We start from the raw sequence: 17,268 nt of genomic DNA, 5'->3' as shown, positions 1-17,268 counted from the left end.
CACAGCTTAAGAGACAAGAAATGTGGGGGGGAGAAATTTGGGGTTAACATGCATCAAAGTGTTGCAGCATTGCCAACTTTAACAAACCAATACTTTGTTTATGGAGAGTACCAGGTGTTGACATTGCAGGAAAACGTTCCTGTCAGAGCAGGACCTTACAACAGAGTCCTGATACTTACCCAAGTGGTTCCCCCTCCATGCAGCGCGTCCCCAGGCCCGGTCTGTTCAGTAAGCGCTCTGTGAAGCGTTTCATTTTGGGGTCAAACGGTTGTTCATTACTAAACAAGGATGAGAAAATGCAAATAAATCAACAAAAATCTTTCTTTGTAGTATTTAATTAATGTAAACATAAGGACAGATAGACAGCACAGTCAAGGAGAAAAGCAAAACTGATTTGAATAAACCCACGGTATTTTTGATGGTAATGTTCCATTTGTTGAGAAAAGATAAAAGTTAGTAGTACCTGCTCGAGAGGCAATATTTTAAATGTTCTGACTTTAAAGTTTTATTATTGGGCTTTATATGTCTTATATGTAGAGCTAGACATTGGAGAGAGTCAGAAATAAAGGAGAGAGAGAGAATGGAAGAGACGTGCGAGAAAGGAGCCACAAGGTGGATTTGAACCCAGTCCGACTAAACAGGACTCTGACAACTCTGACCTGAAGAAGGTGAACTGTTGTCCATACATCCAGGGGGTCAGAGTCAGACTTGGGTACTCTCCAAATGGAGGGACGATCTTGGTGAAGATCAGAGCTATGAGGACGAAACTGGCTGGCAGGACAATCTGAAATCCCCCCCACCCCAAAAACAATGAATAACGAAGCAATGAATAAAACTCACACATTAGTTTTAAGTTGCATTATATTTACAAATCAGCAATCAACAAAAGCACAAAGCATGTATTTCGTCAATGGATCTTAAGTGTGAAAAACACACTTAACACACCTTTCATTGACACGCTCTAATCTTGTAAGCAAAGCTGATTATTATTATAAATGCTGACTTATCCACATATTTTCTGTACCTGTGCCAGGAAGTCTTTCTTGCTTCTTGTGGCGTGGTGAAACCTCTTCACTAGCAGCGCGTGGAACTGCTTCAGGGTAAGAGTGAACCCTTTCACCTGCCTGGAGCCGCGTCCTGCACTGCTGTCTGATGCACCGCCAGCAGTGCCATTGGCCTTGATCGCACCATTATGTTCTGTGATCAACCAGAAAACAGACTGTCAGTGCTTGGCAGAGTATTGTGCTCACAGAGGCAGTGGCTGCAGGTAAGAGTAGCAGGCTTGGGATCAGCTGCAGAGATCTCCTTGAGCAAGGCATCAAACTTATCTGAAGGATCTAATTTGGTTCTATGCATGAAGTTATATTAGAAGTATGAACATTAATCATTTCAAGATGAAGCAATGCTTGGCAAGAGAAGAGCAAGCAAGCACGATAGACTTACTAAAAAAGGACGCAGAATACATGCAATAAAATAATCTCTTTGTCTTTACTGTACAATGAGAGCATCTGCTCATATCGGCAGCTGTGAATATGAAATATCAGAAACTGTTGTGTTCTGTGCTGGTAACTTATGGGATGGATTTTCTTATCGGCCAAATGTGTTAAACCGTTCCTGACAGGTCCAAAAAGTAACCATAAAACAACACCTGATAGGATAAAAACATCAGGTGTTGATACAGTCCAATATCACACGATGTGATATGATGTGATATATATGACGATATACTGTATGATAAGATGCTATACGATTCAACATGTCACGATATTTTGTGGTATGATATTATATGATATGATATGATACGATGCGATGTGGTACCATATGATGAAATTTGATAGCAACACAATCATTTCCAATATAATACAATAAGATTAAACAGTATACGATATATCTAAATGATATGATAAGAAACAATAAGATAAGAAAGATTTTCTTATAACCAATAAGTTTTGGTACAAACAGTACCAAAAGTTGTTACATTAATAATCGAGCCAAGGCAATTAGACTTAATCCAAAAAGCTTCATATTCTGTTTCTGACCTTCATCACCAACCGTGCTGCTTTTTTTTCTTTGCTTCAACATCCACTGCTCTACAGATGGGAGCAAACAGGTGGGACACAAAACACACACACACACACAAACACAAGCTACAGGGTTAAAACTGAGAACGATACACCACCACAAGGCATAACATGACGAGACAGGTAGCTTATGTGGGAGTTATAAGTAAGAGAGGTAAAGGATTTACTGCTACAACAACATAACAGGTATAAGGCAAAAAAGGATTAACGACACGTTACAGAGAAAGGTCACAGGGTCAAAAATTCTATTCCCGGAAAAGGCCATGTTGAATATCAGTGGTGGTATTTACCAGGAGTGACGGCATGACTCGCTGCTTCCCCGTCTGCTGTGACCTTTATGAAGATCTGCAAAGAGGAAAAAAGTTCAGATGACTAAAAAAAACTTTTTTATCTTTAGTTTCAAATGCTGTATAATCTTCACGTCCTTAAAATTAAAAAAAAAAAAAAATACAGCCATGATTACATGAGTACACCTATTTCTGACAATATATACATAAATACACTTTGCTTTGTTTTTTTAAGGCAACTTAAAAAAAACCCAACATATTAGTATTTTTAGATTTAATTTTAGTGTCCTGCTCTTTTATTTTGTGTTTTAAGTTGATTCAGTTACAGTGTCGTGCATAAAAGAAATCACCTCCTCAAGTGAAGTATCAGAGATGCCGAAGCTGCTGAGGCCCATGTCAGTGAGCGTCTCCTCCAGCTCCCTGAACAGACTGGCGTACGCTCGATGTTTGAAGCCCTTGTTGGGGAGCAGGTAGGTCAGCTCCTGACCAATCGTCTCGATCAATTTGGCTTCGGGGACGTGGTGGTGGATGAGGCTACTGATGCTGTCTATGTCCCCTGAGAAGATCACAGAAAACCATCATTCCTGGGGAGTTTCTTCTATTTCCAAAAAACAGCAGAAACTCATGAATAAGACGAAAGAAAAGTGCTAATTATGCCTAAAACACAAAACAAACACTGTTATTCAGGCTCTGAAATGTGGTTCATTTGTGCTAGGCTCGTTACATCTCAGGCATCCTCAGGCAGAAATAAGAGGGAAAGCCACATGGGTCAGTATCACCGCTAAATTATACATGTGAAACAACAGTGAGTTCTGTTTCTGTCTGTTTGAATCAGAACAAAGTTACACTGGTTATATTCACTCTGCCATGAAGCCCAAAGAGAAACCAATTGTCTTGTGAATTACTTGTAATTAACAGGTCAATAAAAAACATCCTGATGTAATTTTCTTTAAAAAGGAAAACGCTCGCTTCCATCATCAAGAGGAATGGAGAACAACTTGTGAAATGCTTGTGAAAAAGAAAAAAACAGGAAAACTTCTGTTTCCTTCAAACCACCGGTGCTCATGGAAAGGAATACTTAAAAAAAAAAAAAAAAAAGGTAAACCTAATACCAGAAAACATTGGTATGAATTATTCAGGTTCAGGCATGATGGTTTTAAAAAGTATTACAGGCCTTTAATTCATAGGGTTAGAAACATTTAAAATAGACCAACGTGTTTGTGCCTTCTTCAGGGTGTTAAGACACACTGAGACAAAGAGAGTCATTATTGCTGCAGTCAGCACAGGTGTGCAGCTCGTGAGCATGCACTCGCAGAATAAAATAAAAATAAAAATACAGTATTCACTTACCATCCATGACTCTGTCTAGATGCTGGGACTGGTACTGAGACTGATCTTTGTATCTGGTGCAGATGGAGCAGGAACAGGAGCAGTCTGAGGCGCAGTCACAATCGTTCTGAAAGAAAGAACAAAGAAAAGAACACCTTGAACAAACTCAAAACTACTGCCGGGAAAAACTCCACCTTTAATGGAAGAAAATCAGATATTCTCTTTCTCTGTCTCTCTGTTTGATTATGAGGGATAAACAGGCGGGGTGTAGACGACACAGCGTGCGGCTGAGTTTCTGGATGACTTTGTGTTTCAGGTATAAAAAAAAAAACAACAACTTGCCTCCTTTTTCTTGAGATCCTTCATCCGACGCACAAGAGTCAAATAGAAACCAACACCGAAGCAGTTTTTGAGGAAGAGGGGGGATCCGCAGCAGTGGAGTTGCCCTTTGGAGATGATGGCGATGCGGTCGCTCAGCAGGTCGGCCTCGTCCATGTGATGAGTCGACAGAATCACTGTCCGGCCTGCGAGAGAGTCACACGTTCAGTAAGTACCATATTATAGAAAGAATATTTGCCCCACTTCTACATGGACATAAAAGTTCGACATTTCAAGTGCTTTTTTTCAACAAGTTGTTGAATTTGTGATGGCAAGTTTAACTTTTGTTGTAGCTGTGTCGCTGAATTTTTCCTTTTGATCACTTCACTACTTAATTCAAGTGCCTGAGGAAGGCTGAAAGCTGTAAAGGAGTTGTTTGTACTCTTCAGTGCCTTTAGTATAGCAGCACTAAGAAATTGCTCTGAGGTGTGAGATGTATTGATGTGGGTTCAATGTGGATTAAATTGGGGGGGGGTTAAAATGTTGACCACCAGGGCTCAAATGTGCAACTGAATGAGTGAAAGAGGTCGTCTACCTGCTCGGTATTTAAGCAGTAGGTCCCAGATGGATCGTCTGGAGTAAGGGTCAACTCCAGAAGTGGGTTCGTCCAAGATCACAACTTTCGACCCTCCCACAAACGCCATGGCAACGGAGAGTTTCCTCTGCATACCCCCTGTAGAGCGTGTGACAGAGGGGACAGCTCAGAGCAGAAACAGTTATAAAAGCTGGACATGTTCCCGTGTGCTCTCTTTAAACAAACGTGGAGAAACAGGTGGTCCACCTGAGAGATTCTGAGCCTCGTCATCCCTCTTGTGAGGCAGCCCGAGGTCCACCAGCATGTCCTCCACCTCCCTCTCCGCCTCTGCCTGAGTCCGACCCTTCAGCAGCGAATAGAAGAGGATGTGCTCCTGCACTGTGAGACTAAAGGGAAAACAGGGCAACCGTTTTAAAAGGGGGTTTTAAAATCTAGGAAAGTCCAGAATAGAGGTGAATCTGTAACGTTGGCTTCCACCCAATATTGTCAAAGTTTCCTTTTTGTGTTATCTTTCTGAGATTGTGCATTGACTAAAACACACACTGTGACTCATCAGTAAAGCTCCTGTGAGGACATTTTAGTTTGTGTTGATTTTGGCGTTCTTTGTGGAAAAATCAGTGCATTCATCTCTTTGTTGATTTGTTTTATCACAGAATATGCCACCCTGTTTTCTTTTTCAATCAAACACATCACTCAAAATGAATCCTTAAAAAAAATCCACCTCCATTCGCAGGGTCCTGTTAATCTCCTTGTCTGACACCTACCCAGTGCCAGTGTTTACAGGTGTTTAAAGTACAGAAATAATCCATATTGATGTTGATGGCCTTCTTTGTTTCTGTAGGTTATAACATCAGTATTGATTTCAGTCTGTTTGATAACCTGCTCAAAATGCAACACAGGAGCTTTAACTTCCCCTCGTTTATATAAAAACAGATCAGTCAGCAGCGACTGTAACGTAACTCACTGTTTGTAGAGGATGTTGTACTGTGGGCACATCCCCAGAGATGAGCGGATGGCGTCCATGTCAGTTCGGATGTCCCTTCCGTTAATGTATGCTGTGCCAGATGTGGGAGGGTACAAGCCGGTCAGGATGGACCTGGGCAGAGCAAAAATCATTTCACAGGCGGTTTGCAAACGTTACATTCGGACCCTTTTTAGGATTCACAGTAAGATGGTCTGGACCTGTTTTAAAGGCCGTGTGAAATACTGTCTGCTAGAAAACAGTAACATTAAAAGGAGCTGGCTGTCAGGTTTGAATGGAGGAATTTAGCTTGAACGTCCTCTTTTTCAGAGAGATTAATAAATCAACATGTTTCAAATCAATTAAATCAACAAAATCTTGGCATGAACCATCAAACCCTGGAAGCGAAAGAAATACTGTTTTTGTTTCCTGATTGAATTATTTTCGCTTTTATATTCGGTGACTGAGATTTCGGACTCAGCTTACATAGTGGTGGTTTTCCCAGCCCCGTTGTGTCCCAGAAACGATGTGATCTGGCTTTCATAAAAGTTGATGTTGAGACCGTTGACAGCTGGGCGAGAACTTCCATCGAACACCTTCACCAGGTTCTGAATCTGCACCCCCATCACCAGGCCCACCGGGTCGGCTTCAAAGAACATCTGACCTATACAAATGGAAAAAAAAATAAGGGATTCATGATACACCTCTGCCGCAAAGTTTCAAACTGTTCTGTCAACCACTTTGAGAGTCTCCAAGAACACCTGAATATTACATTACATTAAATAATTATTTGGGGGAGAAATGTTATTACTATATATGGGTTTGTATGGCATAGTATTTTTACACGTGTGGGTTCAGGTAGAGTGTGCTTCCCTGCCTGTCCACTAGATGTCCTCAGTGTGTTCCCTAAAAGGCAGTTCAGTATCACTCAACTCCAACCAGGCCCTCTTTGTGTCCTCACCTTCAGTCCCCTCCTCCTGCCCCTCCTCCTCCTGATTTGGAGTCTCCTCTTGTTTCCTCAGCATCTCCTTCTCCCTCTCCAGCTGCTCCCTCTTACTCTGGTGCTTACAGACTTTCTTGCTTGCTGAACCGTTACAGTACATCTCTGGTGTGCCCCTGCTCTCCACATCCTTCTCCACGTTGTTTGCTTCAGGCTTCTCAGAATCTAAAAGAGAACAATTGTAGATTGCAGATGCACTTTTTTTGTGTACAGAAACCTTATTTACATGTTTCTATGAATCCACTTTTTGTTTGACCTTCTGCTATAAGAGTCCTGTAAAATATGATAAATGTATCTGTTATATTGAAGCTCGATAGCAGCAGTTAGGGGTTGATTATGTTCACTTTCATTTTTTGAAGTGAGGCTTAACTTATTATACACTTAACTATACATTGGCTACACATGACTCATTCCTGAAACAGAGAAGCTGGTTTCAGACCCCGTTTCACAAGTGGTCCTTATAAACTGCATACACCAATATAAAAATTAAGAGAGAGCACTTCTATCATCTGGAGTCCTGACTTGACTCTTCCATACTGAAATTCCCATTACAACCACAATCTTTCTGCAAGTGATTAGTTCTTAGGCACTAAAATAAGGGGTGTGATAGTTACCTTGCTCAGCTGTTTCTGTGTGTGAAGATTCAGCACTTTGCCAGTAAGAGGGCTGGAATGGGAAATAAAATGGTCGACCAATGCCGTACTGTCCTGTGAATAATAAATGTACAGAATCCACAGAGTAATGAGTTTTTTTTAATGCCTATAAAGGGGTCACATCAAAGTCCAGGAGTGTATCATCAGCCCAACCTGGGAAGACATTATCCAGATACCAGGCCAGGAAGGCGTAGAGGACAGCATCGAACAGCATCATGAGGATGGAGGTGAGGAAGGAGTATTTGTCCTTCTCTAACGGGCTTGTCTGGATGTTGTCCCACTGCAGACCCAAACCCTGCTCCTCATAGCGCGACAGGTACTCTGTCCCGAAGCCAAAGGCCACAGGAGACAACAGGCTCTAAAGAAGCAAGGGGCAGGAATGAATTATTTAATAGTATAAGAAATACACAGCTGTTATATTAATAAAAGAAACCCAACACCGAAATAGACATACAGCTGCAAGCTTCATGTTCTTGGTGATGCGTTCCTGCCAGGCCGAGCAGAGTATGTGTGGCAGATAGAGGGTAAAGTAGATGATGCCGCTGCAGGCAGCTGCCAGGTTAGCCTTGTTGAAGAAAACACTCATCAGGAAACACTGCATGATGGTGGTGACGGTGAACGTCAGCAGGAAGAAGAAGACGAGTAGGGGGTTGCTGTAATTTAGCACCTTTCCACCCTGGGAAAAAAAGAAGAAATTATACATCATAGGGGGTTTTCTCCATGAATAGATATTTTTTAAAGTCATCCACAAGAGGGCGCTCTTTCACACTATAAAATGTTGACCCTTCACTCAGAATCCAAATTGTTTTTCTTTGTTTTTATCAGGTGTGGCAGACGCTTTTGTGCAGAATATTGCATGAAGAAATACATGAATACAAAAATACTGAATTTAAATATTGCATATCGAGTGATGAAAAAGAAATCGGTATCGTTCAATTTTTTTTAAATAAATATTTTTCTTGGTTGGTTTAGGCCCTAAACCAACCAGGAAGTTGCTTTTCATTACACACAGAACTTAAATACATCTTTAAGAAAATGTATGGACACATATCTATGTTTGCACCCTAGGGACAGCGCTCTCTTTTTTTTTCTCATTGTGATCTTTTTGTTGAACAACAGCTGAATTTCAACCTGAATTTCCCTCGGGATCAATAAAGTATCTATCTATCTATCTATCAGCTGAAAAAGCTCAATCAATAATTAAACAACCTTAGTCCCAGTATGTCTACCATCCATACATTCTCTCAATCACACTCCCCCTGTCCTCTCACCATGATGATAGTCGTGAGCAGCGCCGTGCTTGCAGTCATCATAATGAAGCTATCGATGAAACATGTGTACCAAATGACTCCGTTTTGGACGCCCATTGCTTTGAGAGTCTCCTTGAGACGCATCTCTTTCTCCAGCACAATGCTCTTCACAGTCATGGACACAGAGTAGATCCAAGCCAGCACCATGAACAAGGGGAAGCAGCGGTTGAGTGTGATCATAAATCTGGAGGTCAAGGGAGGAGTGAAGAGAGAGAGGAGGGTTGGGACATCTTATTAGACTGATAGGTGACCGTTCTCAACCTGTGGATTCTGTCTAAGGATGAAGACCTTGAGCTGGGCATTTCATAATGAAAGACCCAGGAGCAGTACTTACAGGTCATCGACATAGCACGGGTATGGCATCTGCTGGATGTAAACCCCGAGTGGCCAGTCGTTTCCTGTATGAAGCTTGATGATGCCATGTTCAATCATATCCTGCAGGTAGGCAAAGCCCCCCCAGATGTACCGCTGGTCCTCCATGGGGTCTGCTCTTGGACCGGGGTCCCAATACCTGAGAGGGAAGTGGTTCATAGGTTTAAATATCGGAGCCAGAAAAACTTTTTTTTTTTTTATGTTTTTGTTCCAGTAAATAATCCCAAGCACAGTTTCCATTCACAACGTTGTAATAACAGAAGAACATCCCAAAGCCAAGTTATCTCAAACACACACACACACACACACACACACCAACACACACTTACACACAAACACACGACATGTACACTGATTTTACTTAAGCAGATAAGTCTGAGGCAAAGCCCTCTTACAATCTGATTACTCAATTGCATAGCGGCCGGACTCCCACTGGGTCCATTACTGCCTGCTGGTGCTGTGTTTACTGCTAATAGTGCTGGTTAACTCTTGCATCTATTGACATACTGTCCATTTATGAATGGAGGATCAAAGCAAAATGAAAATGCCTGTGAGAGACTTACACCGGAGGATAAAAGAGCAGGTATTACCGTAAGTTTATATGGAACTACCAGGAGGGTTTGAAAAAATATATTGAACCACCATTAACAGGCTGTTCTGTATTTTCATTGAGCAATGGGATGCATCCAAATAGTGCTTACAAACAGCCAGTATTCAGATGGATTGGTTTTACTGGTCTCTGATTGGGATTCATTAGTTTGTGGAACCAGCTTCATGCAGTATCCACATGGGTTTCATTTTTAACACTGGAATTAAGTGCTTGTGTGGAAACTCCCAAACTATCAGAGACCCATACAGCTTGTAGTAATAAAGAATCCACATCCACACATCTGTATCTGCTGACCTGTCTCTGATCTTGTTGGTTCGCTCCACTGCGTCGATGTCCATGCGGATCTTGTACTTGACATGTGAGGGAACACTTGTGGTCCAGGGATACATGTCCATGAAGACCACCCCGGCCCAAAACTTGTTCTTCTCCAGCAAGTGCAAGGCTTGATGGATCATCTGGGACTCATCGGTGAAAGGCACAAACTTGTCCAGATTGATGCACTTAAAATGAGAGGAGAACAAAAACAGTGTCACGGGTTTTACGTCATATATGTTTGTTCATGTCCTTACAGAGGCTGCTTGAGCAAACGTGAACGTTACGCTGGTCAATTAAAATGTTTTTAAGACACTGGAACCGTGAGGGTGATGTATTTGTAAGTGTATGTCCTTATTAGATCAAGGATTGGATTAGTAGTAAGAGGCATTTTCTATATGCAGAGCTGGGAATATTATCCGGATCAGAATGTGTCTCTTACAGCAGGCACGTACCAAACTCAAGATTCAGATTTCATCTGTGTAACTTGAGTTGTGTAAAATAGCATCAGTGTGCACACAGCTCACATGACTGACAGCACAGCGTAAAAAACACACACATCATAAATCAACATGCAGAGTGCAATCACAGAGTTCTGAGTGAGTAAAGCTGGTGAACCATAACAAATGATGCTAATAGATTAGCAAGAAATTGTGCTCTCTTTAGCTGTTGTGATTAGATGTTTCCCTTAATTGTGTTTTGCAGACTTCTTTTTAATTAGATAAAGATATTTGCAGCAGGTGTTTTGTGTGTGTGTGTGTGTGTGTGTGTGTGTGTGTGTGTGTGTGGGGCGAACAACAAAGAGATATTTAAAATGTAGGAACACAGTCTGAACAGTATTTCCACATTATACTCCTCAGGTGATTTCTAAACAACCTGCCTCTGCAACTTTCTAATGTTGCCCATTCACGCATGACGAATGATGTATGATCATTTTCAAAAAAGGTTTCATTATTATGACTTTTAACCAGTGGAACCAGACTCGCGTTGAACAGCCATCTACTGTGACTGTGTTGGGTGGAAAGTGGCAGTTTCATTTAGATCACAGCGGTCACACGCCTGCTGTGTTCACACATCAACGCACCCCGACTTTGAGCAGATATTTTATTCGAGGGCTAGCAAGAAAGCGTACGGCTAACTTTGGGTCAAAAGAATCTGGTCATTTTGGATCACACATGCAGCTCGTCAGGAAAGTTTTCAGGAGTTGAGTGCTTGAGTGAAAATGGCTTATGGTATTAATATATGCTTAGGTGATCATTTTAAGACTATACGCTGTCCAGTGCATTATGGGTAGTTAGGCAGTTTCCATTAGCTCTTAACAGAGATAGCTTTCATGAAGAAGTTGTTTTGACATGAGAACATCTCATCAACTATGTTCTTTTAGAAGCTGTAGACACACACACACACACACACACACACACACACACACACACACACACACACACACAGGAGAGTGAATGCATGCCCATTAATGTAGAATCACACACACATGAATCATGAACAAACAAGTACACACTTCCACACAAACAATAGCTTCAGAAGCTTGCACTATCACACGCACACATTGGCTTTCTCTTTCCAGGAAACACATGTAATTGCCATGTGAAACTCCCATCCCACACATACAAAAACACACACACATACACACAAAATACACTGCTCTCTAACCCCTGTGTACGCCGTGTCTAATGTCTCCATTCACTTTACTGTACAATACCCTGAGAGCACTCGAAGAAAGACGAGAGAGCCCTTCCTATTCATCTTTACAGGGCCATACAGCCAAAGCACAATAACATTCTCTGAGATGGGCTGAGAAGAAAGACCCTCACTCATACACATGTTCTAAAGGGATATCAGTGTGAGACACATCCCCCCTGACAGAGTGAGGGGACCTGATGCTGACTGCAGCAGTTATCCTACGGCCCAACGCGAGCTGACAGCTATATCTAATTGGCTAAACTGCAGGGGTTTGTTTGTGGGGCTCTCGAGGGTCCCGATGCTGAACCTGGAGACAAAGGACAGATTGAGACGCCTGCACTGATAGGGCTCCCATCAGAAGCACAACCCCCTGCCCCCTCAAATCAGACGAGAGGACAGGGAAGGCGTGGAGGACGGATTGAGCGATTTGCCCCTCTTTTATTTTGCTGGCACAAGGGTCTGTTTCAACGCCGGGCCGTACACTAAAACAGCATTGAGCTCATGGTGGGGGGTTATTCTCTCCCACCTTACTCTCCACTTTATCACCGGCTCCACAAAGGAGGCAAAGGAGAGGGGTGACAGGAGGCTTGTTCTCCCCACCTTTCAGCATGCTGGACGGGAGAGCGGCTCTATAGCTGTGCTAAGTGGTCTGGTCTGTTTCAAAGGGGCCTGGCTGCAATCTCCTGGGAGCAGAGCAGGAAGACGGATGCACCTGTCTGTAGAGCTGAGAGTCAGTCTTAACATGTCTGGGAATGGGTAACATTTGGCAAAAAGTGACAGGGGCAAAAGCAAAAACCGTGGACAAAAAGGTGAATTCTGCATCAATTAAGGGGATTCTCAGGGCATAAAAAACAAGCTGCAAACAGACGGACACACGTGTGTTTCTTACCCCTCCATACTTGTTGAACATGCGTATGATCTGGTCAGTTGTGTTAAAAATTGTTCTCCAGTCAAAGTTGCGCATGCCTGGCTCCCTCCAATCGTCTGGACCGTTGTAAAGAAAGTTCAGAATGTCTTTGGTGGTGAAGTCAGTGTCCTGCAGACTGTTGTCCACGAAGTTCATCACTGTGGGGTTTCTCAGCGTGTCCTGAAGGGATCCAGACAGATTTATGAGACATGTAACACGTGCAAGAACAAATTCCCTTTAGGGTGCAGCCCAGATGGCTGCCTCACAACTTTAGGTTTCAAGTCATAAACACAAGATGTCATCTTTGCATGGTTAGTTTGGAGGTTCGATCCCAGCTCCTGCAATCTTTAAGTGTCCGAAGTGACTGAGTCTCAAAACACACCAAGTGGCATAACTAGAGCTGCGTCAATGTATATATGAATATGAATAGAGTGTTAGTTCATGCTGAGATGCACTTTGTGTGTGTGTGAATGAATGTGCAAGTTAATCAGTGAATGTTACATGTAGTGTCAAAGTGCTCAAGTGTTCAAACGAATAGAAAAGCACTTTCTAAGTAAAAATCCATTTATCATTTCTATAACAGTTCAGAGATGTTATGCATGTTCGAACTGACTATACCAACAATCTTTTAACACAAGGCCATCCTGATTGGATGATTGGATGAGAGGTAAATCATGGTAATTACAAACAGCTGAAAACAGCAAAGAGAAAAAAAAGGCGCACACTCAAACTTCAGCTGCACAACCGCAAAAAAGACGACAAAGAAAACAGAGAAGTCAGCACACTCTGCGTCCTTTAGAGTAGAACAGGCATACTGAAACATGCAGCGACCTGGATATTTGATTCGCTGTCTTTAAAACGATGCATGAAACAAGTTTCTTCTTTCTCGGACAAAAGGTTCATGAAGAAGTGAGATAACAACAAATACATTTTTTGTTTATTTTTGTCACGTCATGGATCTGTGTGTTTCATTGCTCTTCACACACATAATAATGTGTTCATGATTTTTCTTTTTTCATTTTCCATGTCAAAATGTTACTTATGTACTTTTTTTCCCCCAGTTTTTTTTGGTATTCTGTTCATCCCACAACGGACACTTATAACTTGTCACTGTTTTTCTCACTGCTGTTCATGTAACTTGTTGCTATTTTTTATAACTTGTCACTTTATGTAATAAATCATAATTTTCTGTTTAACATGTCTCAAATCTTACCCTACTTGTAATCGGCTGTAAGTACCTCCGATTTTTTTGTGATCTATTTTTTTTCTCTTATTTACTTTTGTTGTGCTTCTACAACACCTTCATTTCCTCTGTGAGGATCAGTGAAGGGTCATCCCATCTCGTCTTATGTTCTGTATAAATGTCTACAGACGTTGACAGTTTTTGTTGGGTTTAAAAGTGGACCAGGATAAATGAAGAGATTTGTTCACAGGTATGAGAGTGCCAGCATTTGTGTGTATGAGCATCATTCGTACCCTGATCATGTTCATCTGGACGCTGTTCTGGAAGAAAGCCCACAGCTGAGGCCCCAGCTCCTCCCAGGCCTTGGCCATGTTCTGCAGCCGCTCGAGCTCTTCAAATGTCGTGTTGGCCTGCAAAGCATAAACACAAACGCAAATAAAGACTCCAAGGACATACTGTAAGATGACAAACTGCACCAGCAGCTTGACAGACATAAAGAACCTTTGGAAAGTCATTATCTGTCTCCATCAATAGTGTGGCTTTACAGCATTTAAATTGATGCATTCATTTATTGTTTAATTTTGTTTTCCTTCCCTCATACTGAAGATTGCACCTTTAACCTTCCAACCTCCTTTGCTCTGGTACTAAATACTAAGGTGTGGGAGTTTGGAAGAATGAAAACAGAGAGGAGAAAGACTTGGAGAAGGAGAGAAAAGAAGTGAGAAGAGAGAGAGAGGTGAGGGGTCGTGCTGGAGGTGGTCTCTCTTACACTCTTTAATATCTGCTGGACGGCAGGGGAGTCGGGGGTGTACAGGATCTTTCCCATCAGCAGGGGCTTGACTGAATTCCAGACGATTTTTGTGACCGGGTTGGCCTCCAGAGTCTGCATCAGGGCGTTGCAGAAGGGAGCTTAGGGTGGAGATATTGCAAAAACAGTGCGGTTAGAAAATGAAAAATGGAGGAAGAAAAGTACAAATAATAAAGCTGGAGAGATAGAGCGCGATATTGACTGACTCAGAAGACACAGAAAGCTTCACTCTCGACCCTGACTACCTTCAGATGCTATCAGGTAATTTATGAAGGACAGATTTGAAGATGTAGGGGCTTCTCCAGAGGGGTGGCCAGGAGAGACGCAAAATCTGATTGGCCAACTTAGGTACCATCCCATTTGTTTATTGTAACACTGAAAATAATTGCAAGTAAGCTCTTGCACCCTGTTTAAAAAAAAAAAAAAAAAAAAGCCAAATAATGTTGTTTTTTGCAAGACAGACAATGTGCAAGAGTTTGCACATGCACAAGTTAAATAGCAAATAATGTGAATGATATCAATGGGAATATTTTAACCCCGGGACATTACTTACTTGTAGAGTGGTCATAGACGTAGCTTTGGCTCTTGGTTCCATTGACTCCCAGAAACACTTTGTAGTTGTTGTCCTCGTACCAGTTGAAGGACAGGACTCTGGACCCGCCTCCCTCTGGGTATCCACAGAAGAGGTCTGACACACTGGACAACAGCTGGGTGAACGAGGTGGGGCCCCCGTCTTGAAAGAGTGAAGAAACAGTCTTGAGGAGCTCCTGAGAGCTCTCCCGATTCATCAGCTGTGAAAATCACAAACAGATGAAGATTATCTTTGGTCAATGTGCTTCTTTACTGGAGTTCATTGTGTCAGTCTTTAAAACCAACGTCAAAAATATCTTTAATTATCTTATTAATCTTTAATTATTTCTAATCAGGAGATTCAATCTGAATATGGAAAGTATCACCTTGCTAGATGACTAGTTGGCTAGCAGCTCTTAGAGGCTGTTTTTCTTATTTTTGCTTTAAAGAGAATACTAATGCTAGCATGCTAACATAAAATCAAACCGTAAAAGTGATCATGCTGATTGTTTAGACTTGCAGTGTATCATGTATAGATTAGATGATTTTTTTACTAGTTAAATTCTACTTTCCTGGAGGTGCTAGAAAAAAGTCAAAGGGACACTAAAGTCTTTAGATTTCTTAATCTGCAGACCGTCTTTACAGTTTCATTATGATTGAGCCAATATAATGGTGCTGAGCCTCTTAGTTGGAGCTTTAAAATGAAGAGTGGGATCTTTATTTAAAAAAGTACAGAAAAAGTCACTGTTAAACAAATGGATTGATTAAGCATGGAGCACCAAGTTTTAACCTGAGCTTTGGTTGAACTTCCAAACAGCTTGGTGTGCTGAATTTAACAAACAGAAAAAAAGAAAACCAGGTAGCGACTGATTAGATTTAGACCAGATAATGTGCCCCCTCTCAGATTGACCATCACTTACCATCATGTTAGCCTCATTAAAAAGGCAAACTAAAGCAACTAAAGTACCTGTTATCTCTGTTCTGATTTCCTGTACATGTGTAAGCAGTGGTATTTAACCCTTAAATGTCCCCTGCTTTAACTTAATAGTTAAATGTACCAATCACCAAGAATCTTAATGGGAAAAAGAAGGCTGTTCCTGTAGCATGTTTTTAATTTTACCCACCCCAAGGAGGCAGTTTAAGATATGAACAATTACAAAATATGAAGTATTGTTCCTTATGTTTATAGTTCCACTTGCTTTTCTAGGCCATAATTGCTCATAATTTCAGTCTTTTCATAACCAGTTAAAGTGAGCTTTTTATAGAGTTGCTGTAAGTATTTCTAAAAAGCTTTGAGCTATTTCAACTTTTTCTTTTTTCCAGACAGAGACATTTATGTTCTTCATATTCATTTATTCTGTGTAGGCTGATATAAACGACCACTGGAAAACAATAGTTTAAAGAACAAGCAAACATGTTGGAGGGAAGCCTCTCATCACATCTTGAGGATACATGGACTAAATATCCTCCTTTGGAGAGAACAACACAAATAGCTTGATCCAAATGGGGGCTGCAAAAGATGTATGCTTAACCATGTTGCTCCAAAGATATTGATTTGATTATCACCGAATCAATCCTGAGACGGCCTTAAAGCTGAGAAATATCTTGACAATAGAAAGCAGTGTGACATTTTTTTTTATTAAAAATCACTTTTTACTCATGTACTGGACAAGATCAGCAAAAACGTACATCTCTGTCCACAGCGCTCACCAAAGCCTCCCCACAGGAGCTTTAATATAACAAATGTTAACTTTTTATTATTATTTTTTTTTTAAATTATTTCGACCCCCTAGCCTTCTTCTCTGGTGGTTTTAATTGTGTGTGAACGTCAGAACATTTGTAAATGAGAATTCTCTCTGGATGTGTTTTCCAATAATTTAAATAAGTAACTGGAAATGATCTTGTAATGGATTGTATTTCTCTGGTAACACTGGTACTCAAAAGGTCAGGGATAAAAGTGACTCATTACTTTTCTATGCCCTCTACCCAAACCCCCCTTAAAGCCGACCTTTTGTGTGTGTGTGTGTGTGTGTGTGTATATGCTTACACTTAAACACACCCCCAATTTATTTCACTCTCACATCCTCTTCCTCCCTTTTCTAATTCAGCATTTAGCACCAAAAGGAAGGAGATGTGGGCTATGAGAGCATTTGGCTCGCCTTTCTGTCACCACAGTGATATGGAGGTCCCACCTACAGGATGTGTCACCTCGCAGGAATGTTTGCCTCGGCAGCCCAGCCCACCCCTCTCTCTCTCTCTCTCTCTCTCTCTCTC

General features: G+C 41.5%; 1 protein-coding gene across 2 annotated transcripts in view; it reads right to left on the bottom strand.

Moving 5' to 3' along the window:
- Positions 1-17,268, bottom strand: part of LOC306826333 (retinal-specific phospholipid-transporting ATPase ABCA4-like) — a 38,923-nt gene that overhangs the window by 11,075 nt on the left and 10,580 nt on the right. The window contains exons 9-31 of one of the 2 annotated variants that reach the window (XM_079347565.1): positions 14,978-15,215; positions 14,386-14,525; positions 13,910-14,026; positions 12,416-12,613; positions 9,811-10,016; positions 8,869-9,045; positions 8,496-8,718; positions 7,679-7,900; positions 7,378-7,582; positions 7,186-7,278; positions 6,533-6,736; positions 6,058-6,235; positions 5,575-5,706; positions 4,857-4,996; positions 4,611-4,748; positions 4,040-4,221; positions 3,719-3,824; positions 2,719-2,924; positions 2,372-2,426; positions 2,040-2,090; positions 1,025-1,197; positions 660-784; positions 180-278 (exon numbers count right to left, since the gene is read on the bottom strand). In XM_079347565.1, coding sequence (XP_079203691.1) covers positions 180-278; positions 660-784; positions 1,025-1,197; positions 2,040-2,090; positions 2,372-2,426; positions 2,719-2,924; positions 3,719-3,824; positions 4,040-4,221; positions 4,611-4,748; positions 4,857-4,996; positions 5,575-5,706; positions 6,058-6,235; positions 6,533-6,736; positions 7,186-7,278; positions 7,378-7,582; positions 7,679-7,900; positions 8,496-8,718; positions 8,869-9,045; positions 9,811-10,016; positions 12,416-12,613; positions 13,910-14,026; positions 14,386-14,525; positions 14,978-15,215 — 3,608 coding nt within the window. The remainder of the gene's footprint in view (positions 1-179; positions 279-659; positions 785-1,024; positions 1,198-2,039; positions 2,091-2,371; positions 2,427-2,718; positions 2,925-3,718; positions 3,825-4,039; positions 4,222-4,610; positions 4,749-4,856; positions 4,997-5,574; positions 5,707-6,057; positions 6,236-6,532; positions 6,737-7,185; positions 7,279-7,377; positions 7,583-7,678; positions 7,901-8,495; positions 8,719-8,868; positions 9,046-9,810; positions 10,017-12,415; positions 12,614-13,909; positions 14,027-14,385; positions 14,526-14,977; positions 15,216-17,268) is intronic. The other variant, XM_079347566.1, reaches the window with a different exon arrangement.

The sequence above is a fragment of the Symphodus melops genome (genome assembly GCF_947650265.1).
Source record: "Symphodus melops genome assembly, chromosome: 7".
In the NCBI taxonomy this organism is placed as follows: Eukaryota; Metazoa; Chordata; class Actinopteri; order Labriformes; family Labridae; genus Symphodus; species Symphodus melops.
The sequence above is the reverse complement of the archived record's forward strand: the minus strand, read 5'-3'. Positions and strand labels throughout refer to the sequence as shown.